This window comes from Heloderma suspectum, chromosome 1, assembly GCF_057233095.1.
Source record: "Heloderma suspectum isolate Gila_16-S chromosome 1, 16-S_ref, whole genome shotgun sequence".
Lineage (NCBI taxonomy): Eukaryota > Metazoa > Chordata > Lepidosauria > Squamata > Helodermatidae > Heloderma > Heloderma suspectum.
In genome coordinates this window covers 298,189,237-298,208,496 of record NC_139458.1, presented here as the reverse complement: position 1 = coordinate 298,208,496, position 19,260 = coordinate 298,189,237, and the positions used below count along the sequence as shown (strand labels likewise).

The window sequence follows — 19,260 nt, the reverse complement described above, 5'->3', positions numbered from 1 at the left end:
GAGACACTAATAACCTCAGCATAGGTTGTAAGGGAAATGGTAAGATGTCTCAACTTGGCACAGTTGTAGTGGCCCAGGCGAGGCCACCGCCCTAAGGTATTGTGATCACTTGGTAATAGAGTCCAGACAAAGTAAATGGGTACCAACACCCGAGGTGGGGATGCCCGCCAGGTTAAGCTGCAATTCCCTTTGGAAGGGACGTTCAAGCTAGAAAGATAGTCCACCCTGGAGGTGGACTGGAGTCCCAGGAAGCTAAGGTCAGGCAGCTCCAGTGGTACGCGTTTCATAGATGGTATGAGGAAGCCACTAAATGTAAAGACGAGGCCACCATTAAGTCTTTACAAAATTCTAACAGGAAATTAATAGCAAAGTTGGCTGCAGTAACAACATCCGCAACTGTGCCTATGTATCCAGTTTTGCCTAAACCAAAATCTTAAGAGAGTGATGGGGGGGGGACGACGACAGAGAAGATGTGTCGCTAGATACTCTGCCCCCCCTAATATCAGGCAATTCTGTAGAGAGATTTGCGAAGTGGACACTGGCAGGTCCACTGGTACACCGGTTCAACCAGCCCCAGCAGAACCAGTGGTAGTCATGCTCCCTAACCCATCTTTCCCAGATTTGGATAGGTCTCCCCCCGCCCGATTTTGAGTCCAATAGACTTGGGGGAAGCTCGACCTTGCCACAGATCAGCACCCACGGTGCTTCCCGGACAAATTGCCCAATTGCCCCTAAGGCAAGTCCTAGATTATAGAGGAGAAACCCAGTGGGTCCATGCCTCCTGGACCCCCAGACCTTAAAAACGTGACTAGGCAATTTCCCAACTCAAAGAAAGACCTAGCAAAATTCACTGATGAATTGAGAACCACCTTTGATTGTTACAAACAAAACTGGGCAGATGTAAATCAATTGATGAAAGTTATTTTAAAGCCCACTGATTGGGCCAAGTTAAAAGAAGAAAACATGCACCAACCAATTGCAAATTATAGAGCAACTCAAAAGCTCAGTCAGGCTGCACTGCAAGCATATGTGTAAGAAAAAGTTCAGGCATTGCACTCAAATAATCAGGAGCATGGGTTAGATGCTGTGCACTGAGAGAATTGGCAAAACAAAGTTCCAAGGACTTACAGTTAGAAATCAAATATATAACGGAGAGATAAAGCAAGGTGCATGAGAAAAAAATTGCCAGCTTGAACTGTCAATTGGCTGTATGTGCAGTTCAAATGGCCAATTTTTCAGGAAGCAGAGAATTGTCCTCTCCTAGAAGAAAGAAAAAGAAAAAGTACAGTGGGTCTGAATTTAACATGTTAAGTCACTAGTGAGATTCCACTGGGCCTGGTGGAATACCACGTCATTGACTTGCAGGTTTGATCCATTTAAAATAGACAAAGCAGCCCCTTTCACTGATCGCCTTCTAAAAGAAAACTTGAGACAGCTTTGCTGAAAACAAACAGGCAAAGCAAAGAAGTGTGCTAGATATATTGACAAAAAGAGTTCAAAACAAGATTCCAGAATGTGTGAAAATCAAAGCAGTGCTGCAGTGTGTGAACGATTAAGAGTTTGAGAATGAATGCATGTTCAATCCCTAAGTGTGTGTCTTAAGATGAAGGGGTGCAGGCTAAGCATCTAGAAACAGAGATGCCTCCTAATCTAGCTGTTAGAAAGCAGCTTAAAAGATGGCAAAGTGCAAGCAAGAATATAGATACCTGGATTTTATAGTCCAGTTGAAGAGCTCATTAAAGTAGAAAGATGTGACAAAAAGGCGAAAGAGAGCGTATCCCAAATGTGCAATCCCTAAGGATGTCGTTAAAACAGGTGTAAGGCAGAAAGGCTCAAGTAGCTGAGTTTCTGTTGAGAGAGCTAGAATTATAGCAAGAGGGCTAAATGATTTTACAGGTTAACTTGCAGAGAAGACAGGCCAAGGGTTAAGGCTTGGTGTATAAAAAGAAGGTGCATAAAAAGGTTTTATGTAGAAAGTTTGAAACATGATCTGCAAGACAGGCAGGTCAGAGAGAGAGAGAGATTTCTCTTCCCAAAGAAAGATAAGACAGTAATAGCCCACCTCCAGGCTGTTACACAGCTGATTTACTGAAATTCCTTAATGTGTTACTAACATTGCTTTGTTGAAGGTTTTTAGGCCTAGTAAGATACTGTTGGCAGCGAGTCTTCGATGTTGCCGTTATCACACAACCCTTACAAGAACTGCTAAAGAAAAACGTAGGAGATCCCCTCCCTTGAGAAGAAAGGCATCAGTGTGCCTTTGAAGAACTGAAATATGCATTGTTGCAAACCCCAGTGTTGGCACTACCAGATTACAAGAGACCATTTGCTTTGTTTTGCTCAGAGCTGCCAGGGGTGGCTACTAGAGTCTTAACTGTTAAAAAACAAAAAAACAACATTTGTCAGCAGCTAGGCTGCATAGATATGAGCTCTTGCTTTTAGCTCAAGATCACATCACTGTACAAAAATGCAACGCTTTAAATCCAGCCACCCTCCTGCTGCTGCCCTCTGAAGGAAACCCCCACGAGTGTGAAAATGAGATTCTGGGTTCCCCTATGTCCGACCCAGATTTAAAAGCGAAGCCCCACAGAAGACTCAGCCTTCCGTTCTGAAGAAAAGCGGCCTGTAGCTAGATATGCAATCACCACCAGCACCCATGTGGGAGGTGGGCCCTCTGCCCGGACACCTGTCAGCACAAGTAGTCGAGCTCTATGCTCTGACCTGAGTATGCCTCCTAGAGGCAAGCAATACAGTAACCATTTAGAGAGACTCAAGGTGTGCCTTTAGAGTGGCTCATGATTTTAGAATGTTGTGGAAACAGCGAGGGCACCTAATGGCGGCAGGGACTCCCGTTCATTGCTGGGCTGCTTTTTGCTATTCTACAGCCCGAGGCATTGGCAATAATAAAGTATCAGGCGTATCTGGAACCCTGTCAGCAGCGCAAATACACTTGCAGACCAAGCAGCCAAAAGAGCAGCCTCTCTCTCCCCTATACTCCAATTTGTTGCCCAGTCTTAATATATCAAGCCCTTTCCGGTATTCTCTACTCACAAGCATTTAGCCAAATTGCAGGCCCATTGCAGTCAACAAGAAAACCACCAACGGTTGAAGACAGGGTGCCAACCTGACACAAACGCCATCTGGAGGCACCCAGATGGCAGGCCAATGGCACCAAAAAGCCCGTTCTATCCCTTGGCTCATGCCGCCCATGCAGGGGGGCATGTGGCCAAAGGGGAGATGACAGCTATAATACAACGAAGTTGGTATGTCCCAGGCCTCACACCCCTCTGAGTTTGTGGCCTCCCAATGTGCACTGTGCCAAAGATACAATTACATAAGCAACTGCCGCGGTGTGCCCACCTGTTTCCTTGAATAAAAGCTTTGCGAGAGCATGAGGTGGTAGCTTGGTCCCTGAAATTCCAGCACACTCTCAATATAATTTAGGAATTATTCTTTTAAAAAGTAGGTGAGTTTAGATGGCCAGCAACATACAATTCCATTAAAAATCTGGTACACTAACCAGCCCACTTCATAGCTTCATATTTAGCTTTATTTTCTCTAAGGGAGGCCCAGTTAATGGACTGTTTCGGATTACTGTATCCAGACTTCAAAAATCCAGAACGACTTTCATTGTGGCAAGTGGTTCCAACATCTTGGTGTTTAAATGAATCTGTAAAACAAAAATAATATTCTGATTTGCTAAAACATTTTAATACCATGTTAATGTGAAGTTTAAATGATACTGGCGTGGGGTGTTCAGATTAAAAGTTTAGTTAGAGTCATAGAACAGTTTCATTACATAGCTATCTAAAGACAAACATCTGGACACATGAACTGCTCTGGAAATTCCTTAATCCACTCTTATTCCATGTACCTCCTACAAGCTTTCAGTTCATAAATCCCTCAGCAGCAGAGTGGATAACTACGATCTGGATTTTAAACAAGCAGATTTTAAACAACGAGTAGTTTGCAGAGAAAGTTTAAATACATACCAAGTTTTAGATTCTTACCTTTAACGCATCTTTCTCCTGCACTGCTTTGGCTACACCTCTCAATCAGATCATCAATCAGCATTTTGGCTTTCATTTGCTTATCATTTCCACCAAATATCTTTATTTCAGCATCATAATTTCCCCTTACAACCTAAATATAAGGTTTTAATTTAGCAGAACAATAAAATAATAGAATAAATACCGCAATACTTCTCCCTAAACTCCTCAAACCTATTTGCCAAGTACAAGCAGGTTTCTAAAACTCTTGGATAATTTTGAGGCAGAAGCAAAGATGTGGGATGCAAATTTTTCCATTTCTAAAAATGCATTAGGCAGTCTCCAATGCTGCCCACATGCTACTGCAACAGGAAGCGAGTGGATCATGAAGAAAAGAGAAATGAGTGGATATGCTTGTTCCTGGAACAGGGGCAGTCAGTGGAGCTCGCAGAAGGGAACTCTGCTGATATGTCCCATTCCGGAAATGAATGTTTCTGGGGTTGCCTTAGGAAGCACTAGTTGCCTGTAAAGCTAGCAGTGGATCCCGCTGGCACAAAAGAAACAATGGGAGTGCAGCAGCAGTATAGGTGGCTGCCTGTTGTTTCAAAAAATTAATTAGTAACATCGAGAATGGAGACAATACAAGTAAATTAGGCAGTTTCAAAACTGTACTTAACATTTCCCCAGATAATTATAGCCTTCTTTTCAAGCCCCCTCCATACATTCTATCAATGTGTGGGCAGGGAACAAGATTGTGGCTACTGGCCTCTGTGCATCCACTGGTTCTGACTGCCTCCAGCCTCCACACATTCAGCAAAAAACAAGAACAGGCTATCTATGCACTGGGCCTGTACTAAATGAAAATGAGGTTCTGACCTTGCCCCAACGGGCGGGGAGAGAGTAACCAGAGCTGACTTAAGGCTATTTAACACTTCAATATGTTTGAAAACATATTTTAAAACTTAAGCAGGAAAACAGCGAATGTTCCTCAACTTGTTAAACAAATGAAAGCATGCCACACAGGAAGCCTTCAGATAGTAATGGCTTATAGAGAAAAGTAAATGCAAAAGAACATCACATGCAAAAGTAGAATGTGAAACGTGCAATGATTACAACAGAAAATATATTTGTACCCATGAACCACAAAGGTTACATGCTAAGATTACACTATATGAAGTAAACTGCAGTTTAACTCTTATCAGGATATATGGAAACATTCAAAACATTGTAACTTCTCTTCATACCAGTCCATTGTTCTACAATTTGATCACAGCTTTGTCAGCATGGCTGTCTGCATCTCAGACTCCAAGCAGCAAAACTTTCAACGCTCAAGGAAAGACAGGCCTACTCAAACCTGATCCAAACCAAAGTTTCACTCCCATTCCATGGCTTCCTTCTAAGGCCTCTGTTCCCAGCACTTGAACCCAAAAAGGGACCTGAGTAACAGTCAAGATCAGGAACTGTAGCACAACTTGGGGCTTCTAATTTCACATACAATTACATGTATGTAGATCAGTGGAGGCTGGTGGCTCCAGTTTTGGATGGGCAGGTTCCATTCTGGGTTTTTGTTAGAAGCAGCCGGAACTCTAAAGGTGTTATCCAAGGTGCTGCACCCTATCCCCAAAATGGGTTCAGCACCTTAGATAGCACCTTTAGAATTCTGGCTGGTTCTAAAAAAAACCCAGAATGGAATCACCATCCCTCCAAACTGGAGTCACCAGCCTCTACTGATGTAGAGTCCATTCCCTCCAAAAAGTTTTGATTTCATTTTAATATGGCATTTAAATATTAGGGTGCAATCCTATGCATGTTTCGACAGAAATAAGTCCTACAACTTCCAGCACAGCTGGCTGGAGAATGGAGGGAGATGAAGGACATTTTTTTCTGTAGAAACATGCATAGGATTGTGCCCTTAATTGTGCTTTATTGATTTTTTCATAGTTCAAATGCCTTCAGCTATTGGAAAAAACACTGAGATATGTATATAGAATGTCACATTAACATGGAGTACTTTTAAAAGTTTTGTTTATTAATACAAGTATTTGTTGTTGTTCAGTCGTGTCTGACTCTTCGTGACCCCATGGACCATAGCACGCCAGGCCTTCCTGTCCTGCGCTCTCTCTCCCGGAGTGTGCTCAAGTCCATATTCATTGCATCGGTGATGCTATCTAGCCATCGCATCCTCTGCCGTCCCCTTCTCCTTTTGCCTTCAGTCTTTCCCAGCATCAGGATCTTTTCCAGAGAGTTTTCTCTTCGCATTAGGTGGCCAAAATATTTGAGCTTCAGCTTCAGTATCTCTCCTTCCAACGAGCACTCAGGGTTGATTTCCTTTAGGATGGACTGATTGGACCTCCTTGCAGTCCAGGGGACTCGCAAGAGTCTTCTCCAGCACCAGAGTTCGAAAGCATCAATTCTTCGGCGCTCAGCCTTCCTTATAGTCCAGCTCTCACAGCCATACATTACTACTGGGAAAACCATAGCTTTGATTAGACGGACCTTTGTCGGCAAGGTGATGTCTCTGCTTCTTACCATGCTGTCTAGGTTTGCCATAGCTTTCCTCCCAAGGAGCAAGCGTCTTTTAATTTCATGGCTACAGTCACCGTCTGCGGTGATCTTGGAGCCCAAGAAAGTAAAATCTGTCACTGCTTCCATTTCTTCCCCTTCTATATGTCAGGAAGTGATGGGGCCAGATGCCATGATCTTAGTTTTTTTAATGTTGAGTTTCAAACCAGCTTTTGCACTCTCCTCTTTCACCCTCAACAAGAGGCTCTTGAGATCCTCTTCGCTTTCTGCCATTAGGGTGGTATCGTCTGCATATCTGAGGTTGTTGATAATTCTCCCAGCAATCTTAATTCCAACCTGTGATTCATCCAACCCGGCGTTTCTCATGATGTACTCTGCATATAAGTTAAATAAGCAGGGTGACAATATGCAGCCTTGTCGTACTCCTTTCCCAATTTTGAACCAATCGGTTGTTCCATGTCTGGTTCTTACTGTTGCTTCTTCACCCTCGTACAGGTTTCTCAGGAGACAGGTAAGGTGGTCTGGTACTCCCATCTCTTTCAGAATTTGCCACAGTTTGTTGTGATCCACACAATCAAAGGCTTTAGCATAGTCAATGAAGCAGAAACAGACGTTTTTCTGGAATTCTCTTGCTTTCTCCATGATCCAGCAAAAGTTGGCGATTTGATCTCTAGTTCCTCTGCCTCTTCGAAACCCCGCTTGTACTTCCGGTAGTTCTTGGTTTGCATACTGCTGAAGCCTAGCTTGTAGGATTTTGAGCATTACCTTGCTGGCATGTGAAATGAGCGCAATTGTGCGGTAGTTTGAACACTCTTTGGCGTTGCCCTTCTTTGGAATTGGAATGTAAACTGACCTTTTCCAGTCTTGCGGCCATTGTTGAGTGTTCCAAATTTGTTGGCATATTGAATGCAGCACTTTAACAGCATCATCTTTTAGGATTTTAAATAGCTCAGCCGGAATACTGTCATCTCCACTAGCTTTGTTGTTACTAATGCTAATAATTTGTATTAATAAACAAAACTTTTAAAAGTACTCCATGTTAATGTGACATGCATATCTCAGTGTTTTTTCCAATAGCTGAAGGGATTTGAACTACGAAAAAATCAATAAAGCACAATTAAGGGCACAATCCTATGCATGTTTCTACAGAAAAAAATGTCCTTCATCTCCCTCCATTCTCCAGCCAGCTGTGCTGGAAGTTGTAGGACTTATTTCTGTCGAAACATGCATAGGATTGCATAGGATAGTAATGTTACTAATACTAAGGCCCACTTGACTTCACTCTCGAGGATGTCTGGCTCAAATTCAGTGACCGCACTCTCATGGCTATCAGGGACATTAAGATCTTTCCTGTATAGTTCTTCTGTGTATTCTTGCCACCTCTTCTTAATCTCATCTGCTTCTGTTAGGTCCCTGCCTTCTTTGTCCTTTATCATGCCCGTCTTTGCACAAAACGTTCCCTTGAGATCTCCAATTTTCTTGAAGAGATCTCTACAATATACAATATACTTGTATACAAGTATACAAACATACTAATACTAAATATAATGGATCCAGATTTCATCATACTTAGACATTAAAATGCATGGGACTTAAGTTAGTCATGACTAATAAGTTCCAGTTATTTCAATGGGTCTACTTTAAGTAGGACTAACACGGGATCCAACCTAATATAAACATGCCAGCAGTGCAATCGTATACATGTATACTCAAAAGTAAGTCCCACTGAGTTTAGTGGGGCTTACGTCTAAGTAAATGAGTAGAGAACTGTAGTCTAAATAAGATCCCAATCGATTTAGAGCACTGGATCCCCTGCCCCCCCCCAGAAAACCCACACCACTGGCCAAAAGTCTCAGTGGGTTTTTTTAGAGGCCAGTCCTTAGCCATTTGCTGGCACAGTCCAAGTGTTTTGAATGATGCTTACCAAAAGCCATATTACCCCTATGCCAAATCACAAATATTTAATACTGAAGTAGATTTTTTTAATATAAATTTAGTCAACTATCACTGCACTGAATTAATTGCATAAGTATAATTACATACTAGAAGTTCATTTCCCAAATCCTCTTACAGTGCAATCCTATTCATATAAACTCAGAAGTAAGCCCCACTGTGTTCAATAGGACTTACTTCCAGTTGAGTGTGTACAGGATTGTTGCCTTAGTAGTTTCCTGCATTTTCAGAATACTGGGACTGAGTGTAGAAAAGAGTTTTCTCTCACAACCCCAGTTTGTAATGTGACAGGTAGCAGATCTGAGGGAAGAATTTGAGTTTTTTTTAAAAGGAAGATTGAAATGATCACCTCACCTGTATTTTACAACCTGAGGATTCCTCAAGCTCTTTTATTTTAGTGCCACCTCGACCTGTTGTAAAAGCAAATTTTACTGTTGTAAAAATAAGCCATGTGAAGGGAAGAAGGGGGTACCCTAGATCCCAGCAGTGTTGGCAGGGACAAACAATTACGCAAGTCGGCTGCCACCACCCCTTACGTCCATCTCAGCTAGGTCAGAAGACTCTCAGACCTTACAGGACACTCCGAGAACTTAAAAAAATAATGGTCCAAACTGGCACCCTTTATTTCAAGCCCGAGGCCTGAAACTTTAAACAGTAGCAAAACCAACAAGTGATCATACAAGAGAGGGCCTTTTCCGCAGTGGCCGCACACCTCTGGAATGTTGCCTTCAGGGGTCCTCCAGGCCCCATCATTCCAGGCTTTTGAGAAGACCCTGAAAACATACTATTTTACTTTGGCCTACCCTTGATAAGTTCACTATTGTTGCAGCTTCGTAAGACCGCATTAGTTTTTATTATGTGTTTTATTATTTTATGCCACCTTGGGAGGGCTCCTGCCCTGAAAAGTGGCCAAGCAATATTTTAAATAATAATAACAATACATTAAAACATAAATAAAACTTGGCCACATCCCAAATTAAGCCAAATGTCTTCAAAATTAGAAGAATGCAAATATTATTTCTATCAGGAGCAGAAGAGCTAAGGACAAGTACCTGGAGCGCCATGAAAAGGGCGTGACATTTTAAATAAGTTTCTCAGAAATGCTACTGAGCAGTTCATAGGTGATCAGGTTTCCCCCAGGTGAGCGATTCCTACCCTTCCTATAATGTCAACCAATATTTCACTGTAAAATGACTCAATGTATGACACAATAGCAACTGTCTAGTTAAGACTGACCACTTTACTCACAGAGACATTTGTGCAACTTTCACATATGACCATGTACATATTTTTCTCCATGTGCGAAGTGCCACCAAGCTAAATTAAACCAGCTAAAAGGATCCCAGTGTTTTAGATATGATCAGACATTCGTTCTGGTGGATTTTTCTTCAACCCATCAGAATTCTTGGTCTTGGAAAACACTGGTGTTTTTAGCACAACTGGACTAAGTTTCTCACACACATTTAACAAGATTCTACTACTACTTTTTTCCTCTTATTTATCATCAAATCACAGAAAGAAAAATATTGGGCCTACACCATACTATCTTGCACAGGGAATGGTAGCAAGAGATTCCTTTGAAATCTGCATCTGAGTAAACAAAATTTACTCTGAATATTGGTGTTATTTGCATTGCTCTTCAGATGCAACAGGAAATCCAGTGATAACTCAGAGATATCACTGGAATTCCCATTGATAACAAAACTGGATTTGACATAACTGTTATGTTTCCCAAGTGCAAACAGCTATTTGACATGCAAATACTAGAACTAATGTACCCATGTTGATTTAAAATCAGCTTTGATTTAAAACAAAATAGAGTACACAACAGTAACACACAGCTTCTTCCCCCAACCCCAAACCTGCCAGATGTATTGTAAAGACAGATAAACTTGCAGTGTTTTTTCACACATACACACAATTCATGTATGTTCTATGAAGTTGTCACTTCAGGACACTTTCAGGGAACAATCCTATGTGGATTTCCAGCATCCTCGGAACTTGGGGGCTGCCAACGCAGGCCGGGAGGACAACAGAGGTGATCATCGCCTCCCACTCCAGCCACCCTGCATTCCTGCTAGAATTGCCCATCTAACAGCAGCACTGTGGACGGGGAGGGAAAGAGGCTGGGGCAGCCATAGGATATGTCCTATTGCAGCTGCCCTGGTCTCCTTCCCTACCCTGGGAATGCCCCCCTTTCCCCATCTCCATGCTCCCAAGCACAGAGAAGTAGCCGGCACAGTTCTCTCCACGCCAGCTACAGGGGGGAGGGAAGAAGGTGGGGAGCATTCTTTCCTGGTTCTGAGGTTGGAGCCCTGTCCCTGACCTCAGAGTCAGGAAACCGAACGCTGTCGGGGGGGCATAGGATCACACCTTCCGTCACATTAATAGTAATGGTTTCTGTCATGGTATCTTCCTTCCTTGATTCTTTTTTCCTTTTGTATTTAATCTTGTTGTTGTTGTTCAGTCTACCAGATTGTAAATAATTATTTTGGATTATAAGGCTGTAATCCTTTACATACTTACTTGGGAGTAAGTCCCAGTGAACTCACTGGGCCTAACGTCTGAGTAAATATGTCCAAGATTGCACTACAAACCTGCTTGACTGCTCTGGTAGAAAAGCAGTATATCTGTAAGTATAAAACACATAATTTTACAAATTTGTAGAATGCACTACTGGAAACGTAACAGCCCGAGGTTGTAGGGCACTATTTGCTCCCTAGGTCCTACAAGGTCCTTCATGTCTAACGTTAAGAACGTAGGAAGAGCCATGCAATATTCCATCTAGTCCAGCATTCCATTCACAGTGGCTTACCAGCTGTCGACAGGAAACCCACAAGCAGGATGCGAGTGCAACAGCACCCTCTCACCTATGTTCCCCAGCAACTGGTGTACATAGGCACACTGTATCCGATACCGGAGGTAGCATATAGTTATCAGGACTAGCAGCCACTGATAGCTTTCTCCTCCAGGAATGCGTCTAAACCCCTTGTGACATTAACATGATCTCCCATCCTGTACTGCCTTGGCCCTTTCAGTGGCTGAGGCTACAATGGCAGGCACCCTTTCTGCGGAGTATGCACCACTGAACAACGGGCCTTCTTAGTAATCACTCTTAAGATTGCACCGCGTATTACATATGCTCCTTTGCTGGGGAGGCAAGGAAGCCCCGTCCTTCCTACTACAGAGGGGAAACGGGATTTCCCTCCCTCCGGTACCGCAAGACAACCTCGCGCACGCGGGCAGCGACTGCTACCTATGAGTGCGCCGACGAGAGCATTATCCAGGTGGAAGCGCAAGGGCAGCGACCCCGCGCGCTCCCTATCTCCTCCTCTGAAGGAGCCTCGGGCCCGATACTCCAAGGGCCCCGACTGCCAAGGCTCGCGGCCAGACGCCGGCCGCGAACCCCATGTCCTGCCGCCGCCGCCGCCGCTCTCCTCCTTGTATCCGCCCGTGGCTGGGTTCTTACGAGCCCGCGGAAGAGGAGCCGTCGCCGTCGCCGTCGCCGGGCGCCACTGGACCAGAGAGGCCTTGGTGGGGGCCCCGCGAGGCCCCTCCTCGTCGCTGTCCCCCTCCCAGTCAGACATGGCGAGAGGCGGAACGCCGCCGCCCAGGCCGCCCTCGCGCGAATAACTGCCAGCGATCCGTGCGCGTGCTGCTCTAAACCGCCGGATTCCGGCGGCCGCTCTGATTGGCTGGAGCGGCCCTAATCTCCAAGAGCTGATTGGCTGGTGCTTTGCTAAAACCCCAGTCACGGTGGTCTTATTGCCCCTCCGCGGTAGAGCCGCGGTTGCTCAGGGGCGTCGCAGTTAGTTTCTTTGCCGAAGGAAGTGGGGGCGCGGCCTCCGTTCCCCCCTTCCCTCTCGATTTTGGCGTAATTCTCCGCCGTATGCCACACAGCATGATAATGATTATGCATACTGGAAAAACGACGGGTGGGGTGAGTGAGATAAACCAGCCTCCCGCCATGTGATGGACGGGAAAAAGTAGCCCGACACCTAACCACGGTTAGTCGGAAGTTAAGTTTGGCATCTGCACGTCTCCTCAAAAGTAAGCGGTCTCCTGCCTGCAAAATGCGCGGCTCAAAAGTCTTTGCAACAGATCGATTCATTGACGGCATTTAAAGGTTAATTCCTTTCTAATACCCTCTTATCTCTGAACAGAGATAATAGCAAAAGGAGCTGGCCGAGGAACTCTTGAAGGCCCCAGTGGTCTTGAGCCTGCGAGTTCCTATCCCTTGGTATAGGTGATCTGAAGTGTACAGCTTTTTGAGTTACACAGAATTACTCATCAGACCTAATAGAATGCTAGGTAAGGAAAAACAGGCAAGCAGACACTGCAGATGTAAATATTTTTAAACACTTTGGTGGTGCTTTAATAACCAATGCCATCCCAAACATGTTTTCCCAGCAGTAGGTCCCACTGTATTCAGTGGAGTATACTCCCAGGCAAGTGTGCCTAGGATTGCTGTCTAAGGCTACAATCCTGTACATGGGTTGCTTAAATCCCATTGACTTTAATTTTATTGCTAGCCCTGACAGATTGTTTTAATTCATGATTGTTTGTTCTTGAAAAATCTTTGTGCAAGCAGCAGTCAGAAGGAAAACTGAATCATAGATCTAGTTCATGCTTTTTAAAAATAAAGGTTTTATAAAATAATTCCCATGATGGTATGTAACTTCTAATGTTTTGGATTTAATCATGCCCTTAAAAACAGCTGAGTAATACTGAGGAGTATTGTATGAAGGTTTTGTTGTAAATATTGTTAGCGGAAACAATACAATCAGTAAAAAAAAACCCAATAGCAATTCTAATGTACACCATTCTTTGGTGTTCTTTCCAAACAATATATAGTCTAATCTAATCTAATCATTTATTGTTACAGTCAATGACCAGCAAACAATATATAGTTATGTTAGCATGCTCATAAATGTACAGTGTATAGGCATGTAATCTGTTAACATGTGAGAAGATGCATCCGATGGGCTTAACCCTAGCCCTCCTATGTAAATCTCGTCCAGCTTGGCAGATGGCTACAGGTTCCCCCATGAAGATACAGAGTGCACTGAGGTTGCTGAGCACCACAGAAAGGTTTGGAGCTTACATGTTAGCAGGACCTTAGGGAAATAAGGAGGCAATAATAGTGTTTTGACATCAGGCAAGGACAGAACATGGGTTAGCAGGGTTTAAAAGGAGAGCATGAGAGAGTTCTGTGACCAAGGGGACACCCAAGTACTGGCTGTGAGGGAAGAAAGTAGTGTATAACTCCTGCTGTGTTGATCTCTTAGCTCTGTAGCATGCAGGGGCGGCCCTAGACTAGCTGCCAGCAACTGCCACCCTAGGCGGACCATACAATCAGCGCTACCACCCCCAGACCCCAAGGGCAGATCTAGGCTGAAGGTTTTGGTAAACTGGGAAACATTTTGCCCTATTTTCCGGTAAATGAAGAGGCACCCCCCCCACACATCTTCAGAAGCAGAAATATCATTCATAATAAAACATGTCCCAAGTGTTTTTTTTTTTTACTAAGACCTGTATCAGCACAGAGGGTCTGATAAAAACAACAAAGGAGATGAGCACAGCCATCTGCTCTGCAAAGGAACAGAAGCCCCGTCCACGAAGCCCAAGGGAGGTCCCTGGAAGAAGGGTCCTGGTTGTGTCCTCGTGGCGACGTGGCCAACGGCACGCCCCTCGAAGGGCAGAGGAAAGTGGCTGCTCTTGGGGGAGCCTCTTGCTCCCTGCCTTGGACTGGGAGGAGCAGCGGAGCAGGAGGATATCCTACATTGCCTGAGGGAGGACTAGGCCCCGCAGGCAGGCAGGCAGGCAGCCTGACTTAGCCCCACCATCCCCAGTTGGTCCCTTGCTCACCTCCACAGCCTAGAGCATATTCCCTCATGCATGGAAATTGAAATGATGACATCTTCGTTAGTGTATTTGTATTTTTTCCTTGAATTTGGTACCCCACATAACTTGGAGCCTTACGAGACCGCCTAGTTCACCTATATGGATGGGCTCGCCCCTGGTAGTATGGCTAACCAGGATTGGATGACGCAGACATAACATGAACTTCTGCAGTATAAAGCACCAGCATTTCTTCTAGTTAAGAGCACATACATCATAGGTTTTTTTTAAACCATTTTTATTAACAACAATATGGATTCAATTTATCATGAAATTACAATTAACATTGTATTCTAATGTAATGGCTAAAGCCATTTTAGCATTGGTGGAAATGTCCCTTATATTTTTCCATTACTGTCATACAATCAGCCTCTTAAGACTTCTCCCTCATACTTGGGCTGTGTGAGTCTCTCCCAGCACTCCCAATGGCAGATGTTTTGTCTGTTGGAATTATCCCACATGTATCTGAATGACATGGAATTTTATAAAATCTGTTAAACTACTTAAATAGGTGTAGCAATTTTGATGTTAGTGTCAATTTGATTAATATTAAAATATTTGGTGGTGAGGAGAGTAAAGCAGAAATATAACCCACCCACCCCTGAAATCTGCCTTATTTAGCCATTCCAAAATAAGAGGATTCCTTCAAGTAGAAGAAAAAAAACGGCTCAGAAGGGCAAACTAAGTTGTTCTGCAAGTAAATCCACTGAAGTCAATAGAATCACACAGGGACAAATTTGGTCTTTTACGCTTATTTATTAAGGCCCCCAAACTAAATACATTTGTGTGTTAGTCTTTTGACTACTGAAAGGTTCATATGTTTAGAATGGGCTAAAGCTGAAATTCTAAGCAAACTACACATTACACACAAACTGATGTAATACTAGCCCAACAGCCCTTCTCACCTTTAAATAAAGAGCCACTTACAACACAGTCCTAGGCATACCTAGTCAAAAGTAAGTCCTGTGAAGTTTAACCAGACTTACTTCCAGATAAAGTGTGTATAGGACTGTAGGCTTAAGGAAGGAGTTATTAAGAGTGCAGAAACAGAAGGCAAGAAAAAGTTAAGCACTACCCCACTCCTCCACCCCCATTTTTCTGCTCAATTATCCCCTGCCCCCTAAACACTGTGGTTTCTCATAAAAGCCCAGTAGGCTACTGTTATATGTGTTTGCATGTAATGTATACTATGGCCCTTTCTAGGGAGCAAGTTGTATTGAAATCAGCAGGGTTTCTTAAGAGAAAATATGCTTTAACTTTCCTTATTCCTTCGCTTATATATTTTCTTTTTCTGCTAAATTCTACTTTGTTCTGTGCTTTATTTAAAAAAAAGGTTCCTCTCTTTATCCATTTTCTGTTTGTATTTTGTGCATTAATTTTTAAGAGTCAATGTGACATATGCATTAATTTAGCTACATATTGGTTTCCTCAGGAAATAATTGGAATATTATTATTTTAATGTTCAACAGATGCTTAGCAAAAGTAAGAGCTAAGGCCTGCATACTCTTAACTGGGACAACACTCCTGTTGAGGTAAGTTAATAGGGATTTTTATTAATTAATGACTGCAAGCCCAAACCCAGGGACAGTGCAATTTATAAAGTGTTTAAGATGATTTGCCTGGTCACAGAAGGGCAGAAGTATCTGTCACCGTATTTAATGACAGCAGTTAATGTAAGTACGATTATCTCATATACACATATAAGATATCAGTCCACATATAAGGACTGTGGCCAGTGTGAGTAAAAGTGTACGATCTTTGCCATACTGAATTCTAGATTAGAACACTATTTGTATTTAAATAAAAATATATCATGAGCCAGAAGAAAATATATATTTTTACAAATATCATCATCAAAAGTATTATTTTCAGTTCTTCAACCAAGAACACTGACATATGCATCAAAATACAATTATCTGTTTATATTGTAGTCCCCGAACTGTTCTAAAGGATCAAGGTATTCCCTGTCTCAGTTTTTACAGCTTTCATATGCTCTAATACAGTCAGGTATAGAGCTCCCAGTGAATAACAATAGAAATGTTGATTTTGTCCCCCCACCCTGTAATGCACATTCATTGTGATGAATTCAGTAGTATTTAGCTTGAAAGTAAACTCCCCATGCAGATGGTGAGATAATTAGGGGCTCAATAAGTACTTCAGGAGAGGCTTCTTGTCAAAATTGATTTTGTTAATTGCTTCAGTAGGCAATTCAGTAGGCAACATTATCAACATTCTATGTTGTGCATATAAGAACTCCAAGTGAGGAAATGTGAAATACCATCCCACATAAATACTCCGATTCAATCTTAAAACCTTCACATATTTATGTTTTTTGAATGTAATCAAATTAACAGTAGGAAAAAAAGGATAATTTTAGAATAGCATTCGTAAAAAACTGCCAATACAAAGAGGGAGAATACAAATCGTTAGCAAAGGCATTCCTGATTTGTTTGTATTTTTTTGAAAGTAATCATACATCTCATCACTATGAGGACTCAAGCATTGTTCTTTAAGGCAAAATTAGCAGTTTCTGGTAGGCAACTCATCTATGAGAAATAACTGTAGCTGCCTTGTGGCAGCAAGTTGCTCTCCTCACACTGGAAACTGAGTTCCATTTGGATGCTGTTGTCTCCAGAGAGGTATGGCAGGATGATATCGTGTGTTCATATTTTTAAAGAGGGAAACAGGTCTCATTATTAGTACAGGTGTTGCTTGCCTTGTGTCTTTGCTCTAGCTCCTGTGGTTAACCTTAAATACAGATTTAGGAGATTTCACATAAAACACGAAAAGGCACTAAAACATTCCGAGCAAAATCCAAGCGGGCCATTGCTCAAGTGGGGGCCACCGCCATTTCCGTTGCGCAAGTGGCACCCATCAGGGATTCAGCGTTTCTCTAGGAACCAGAAACAAGCAGAAACGCCCATTTCTGAAATGGGGCAGGTTGGCAGAGCTCGCATTAGGGAGGTCTGCCAACCTGTCCCAATCCAGAAACAAGCATTTCCTCTTGTTTCAGGGCTTCTTGAAGGAAACACTAAATCCCCATTGTGCAGGTGGTGGGCGCTGCTTGTAGAATGGAATTGGTAGCGGCCCCACTTGTGGAATGGAATCAGCAGTGGGCCCTGGTTGTGGAGTGGCCTGCTTGGATGCTGCACTCAATAAATACCATAAAGTAATGTTGGAGGTATTCTACAATATATGTAAATGTGGCCGGACAAACTGCAGATATCTAAATAAGGAAATATTTCAATCTGGTTAGAACTAATTGTGGAAAAGGGCCAATTTGACAGGCCCATGCCCCATGCTTCCCTACTCCACCCCATGGCCTGCCATGGATTCAGACCGTCAGTTTCTCTCATTTTCCTTTGGTTTTGGCAACTGGGACATTGGCAAAATCAGTTGGGAGAAGGCAACTTTGGCCCAAGGGCCTCCTCAGTTACTGCCTCTAATGAAAATACTGTGGAAATATTTTTATCCTCACAAAAGGTGTTGTAGCCATCAACTTTCAGCAAAATCAATACATCAAATTATAAAAGTAAAATGTAGAAAGTTATATGGGAAGTGAAAGCCAGTCATACGCTTCAACATGTCTTTTCTTGAAACTTATTACTTGAGCTTTGACCTAGCAAAAGCTGTAGAACAGCATTTATCATACGTAGGTTTCATATGAATGATACAGTATAAACACTTTACAGTTTTGTGTGTACTTTCACATAATACGATTATGATATAACATTCAGAAAATTCTTCTGTATAAAAGAACGGTGGAGGCAGAAATGACAGCGGTTTCAGAATAAACATTTCAGATAGTTTGCGGCACAATGTGCAGCATTTAACCATTATTAAGACTGTTGCAATATTTTTATGTATAACCTCATTCTCAGCGGGGCTGGCACACAAGCCGTCACGTGCTCTGAGTGAGCTAGTAGTGGCACCCTTCACTTTGTGGAATGCTTTTGGAATTATTAGAGAAGGTGGAGCACAGGACATCTAGCACATGAGCATCAACAGGGTGAACATTTCTGGGGGATATCATAAATAACAATATTGGTTACCAATTGGAAGTGGAATTGGAATGTGCTTAGACTCTTTAAAGATTTCAGTGGCAAAGCTCATGTGTAGACTTGTAAATGTTTCCTGGTATTGTTGCTTTGGGTCAGTCCTAATGAAATTTAGGAAGAAAGTAAAAGGAGGTGGGGGGGGAATCAGTTTGCTGGAAGCTGTCGATCACAAACCTGTGTGGACAGCATTTTGGGGCAGAGACTATTCTGGAACATATATTCAAAAGAGACACCAGTTTTTAGGTTCCTGTTGTAAAAAGCCAAAACAATAACAAGTCCTGCAGGCAAGAGCTGTGCCCTCAGCTCTTACCAGGAGAAAAGCTTGGAGGATCTGATAGGAAGTCTTCAGCACATCAGGTGGGCTGGATTTCCTAAGTATTTTTTTATTATTTTGAGGAGGGAGAATTTTTTTCTAGCTTGCAAGGGAGTATTATTAAACTTTTTTCAACTTTCTTTCTTTTTCTACATTTCTCACTTGTTCTTGTACACACTCTTTCCTTAAAAAAAGTCTTGTATAGTCTCCTTTTATCCCCTTCCTTACTTTCCACTGTTTCTCTTTGATCTCCCATACTTGCTATTCTTTTACCCAACCTCTGATTGTGCTATCATTCAGCTTCAGAACATAATTTTGAAGAATAACTACATCATTAAGGGAGCAAACCTATGGCTGCTAGACAGCGGCTAGATGGCCATAGGATATCTGGTTTTCCAGGAATTGACCTCTGAGCCTGCACGGTGAGGGTGGTTCTTGGAGAACTGACCTCCCCCCCACTTCTGCGCTGCCTCGGAGGCGGTGCAGAATAGCCCCGTCCTCCGCGCTCGCAAGAGGAGTGTGG

General features: G+C 42.9%; 1 protein-coding gene and 1 long non-coding RNA gene across 7 annotated transcripts in view; one reads left to right on the top strand and one right to left on the bottom strand.

Moving 5' to 3' along the window:
- DDX43 (DEAD-box helicase 43) overlaps nucleotides 1-12,148 on the bottom strand; it is a 42,645-nt gene extending 30,497 nt beyond the window's left edge. For 3 of the 6 annotated variants that reach the window (XM_084826921.1, XM_084826924.1, XM_084826923.1), the window contains exons 1-4: nucleotides 11,722-12,126; nucleotides 8,820-8,875; nucleotides 4,011-4,143; nucleotides 3,521-3,670 (exon numbers count right to left, since the gene is read on the bottom strand). In XM_084826921.1, coding sequence (XP_084683047.1) covers nucleotides 3,521-3,670; nucleotides 4,011-4,143; nucleotides 8,820-8,875; nucleotides 11,722-12,052 — 670 coding nt within the window. In that variant the 5' untranslated portion in view covers nucleotides 12,053-12,126. Of the gene's footprint in view, nucleotides 1-3,520; nucleotides 3,671-4,010; nucleotides 4,144-8,819; nucleotides 8,876-11,721 lie in introns of all 6 variants that reach the window. The other 3 variants (XR_014786597.1, XM_084826922.1, XM_084826926.1) reach the window with 3 other exon arrangements.
- The window catches only part of LOC146359261 (uncharacterized), a 70,087-nt gene that overhangs the window by 344 nt on the left and 50,483 nt on the right, over nucleotides 1-19,260 (top strand). The window contains exon 2 of the long non-coding RNA XR_014786598.1: nucleotides 15,836-15,898. This is a non-coding gene — a long non-coding RNA (uncharacterized LOC146359261). The remainder of the gene's footprint in view (nucleotides 1-15,835; nucleotides 15,899-19,260) is intronic.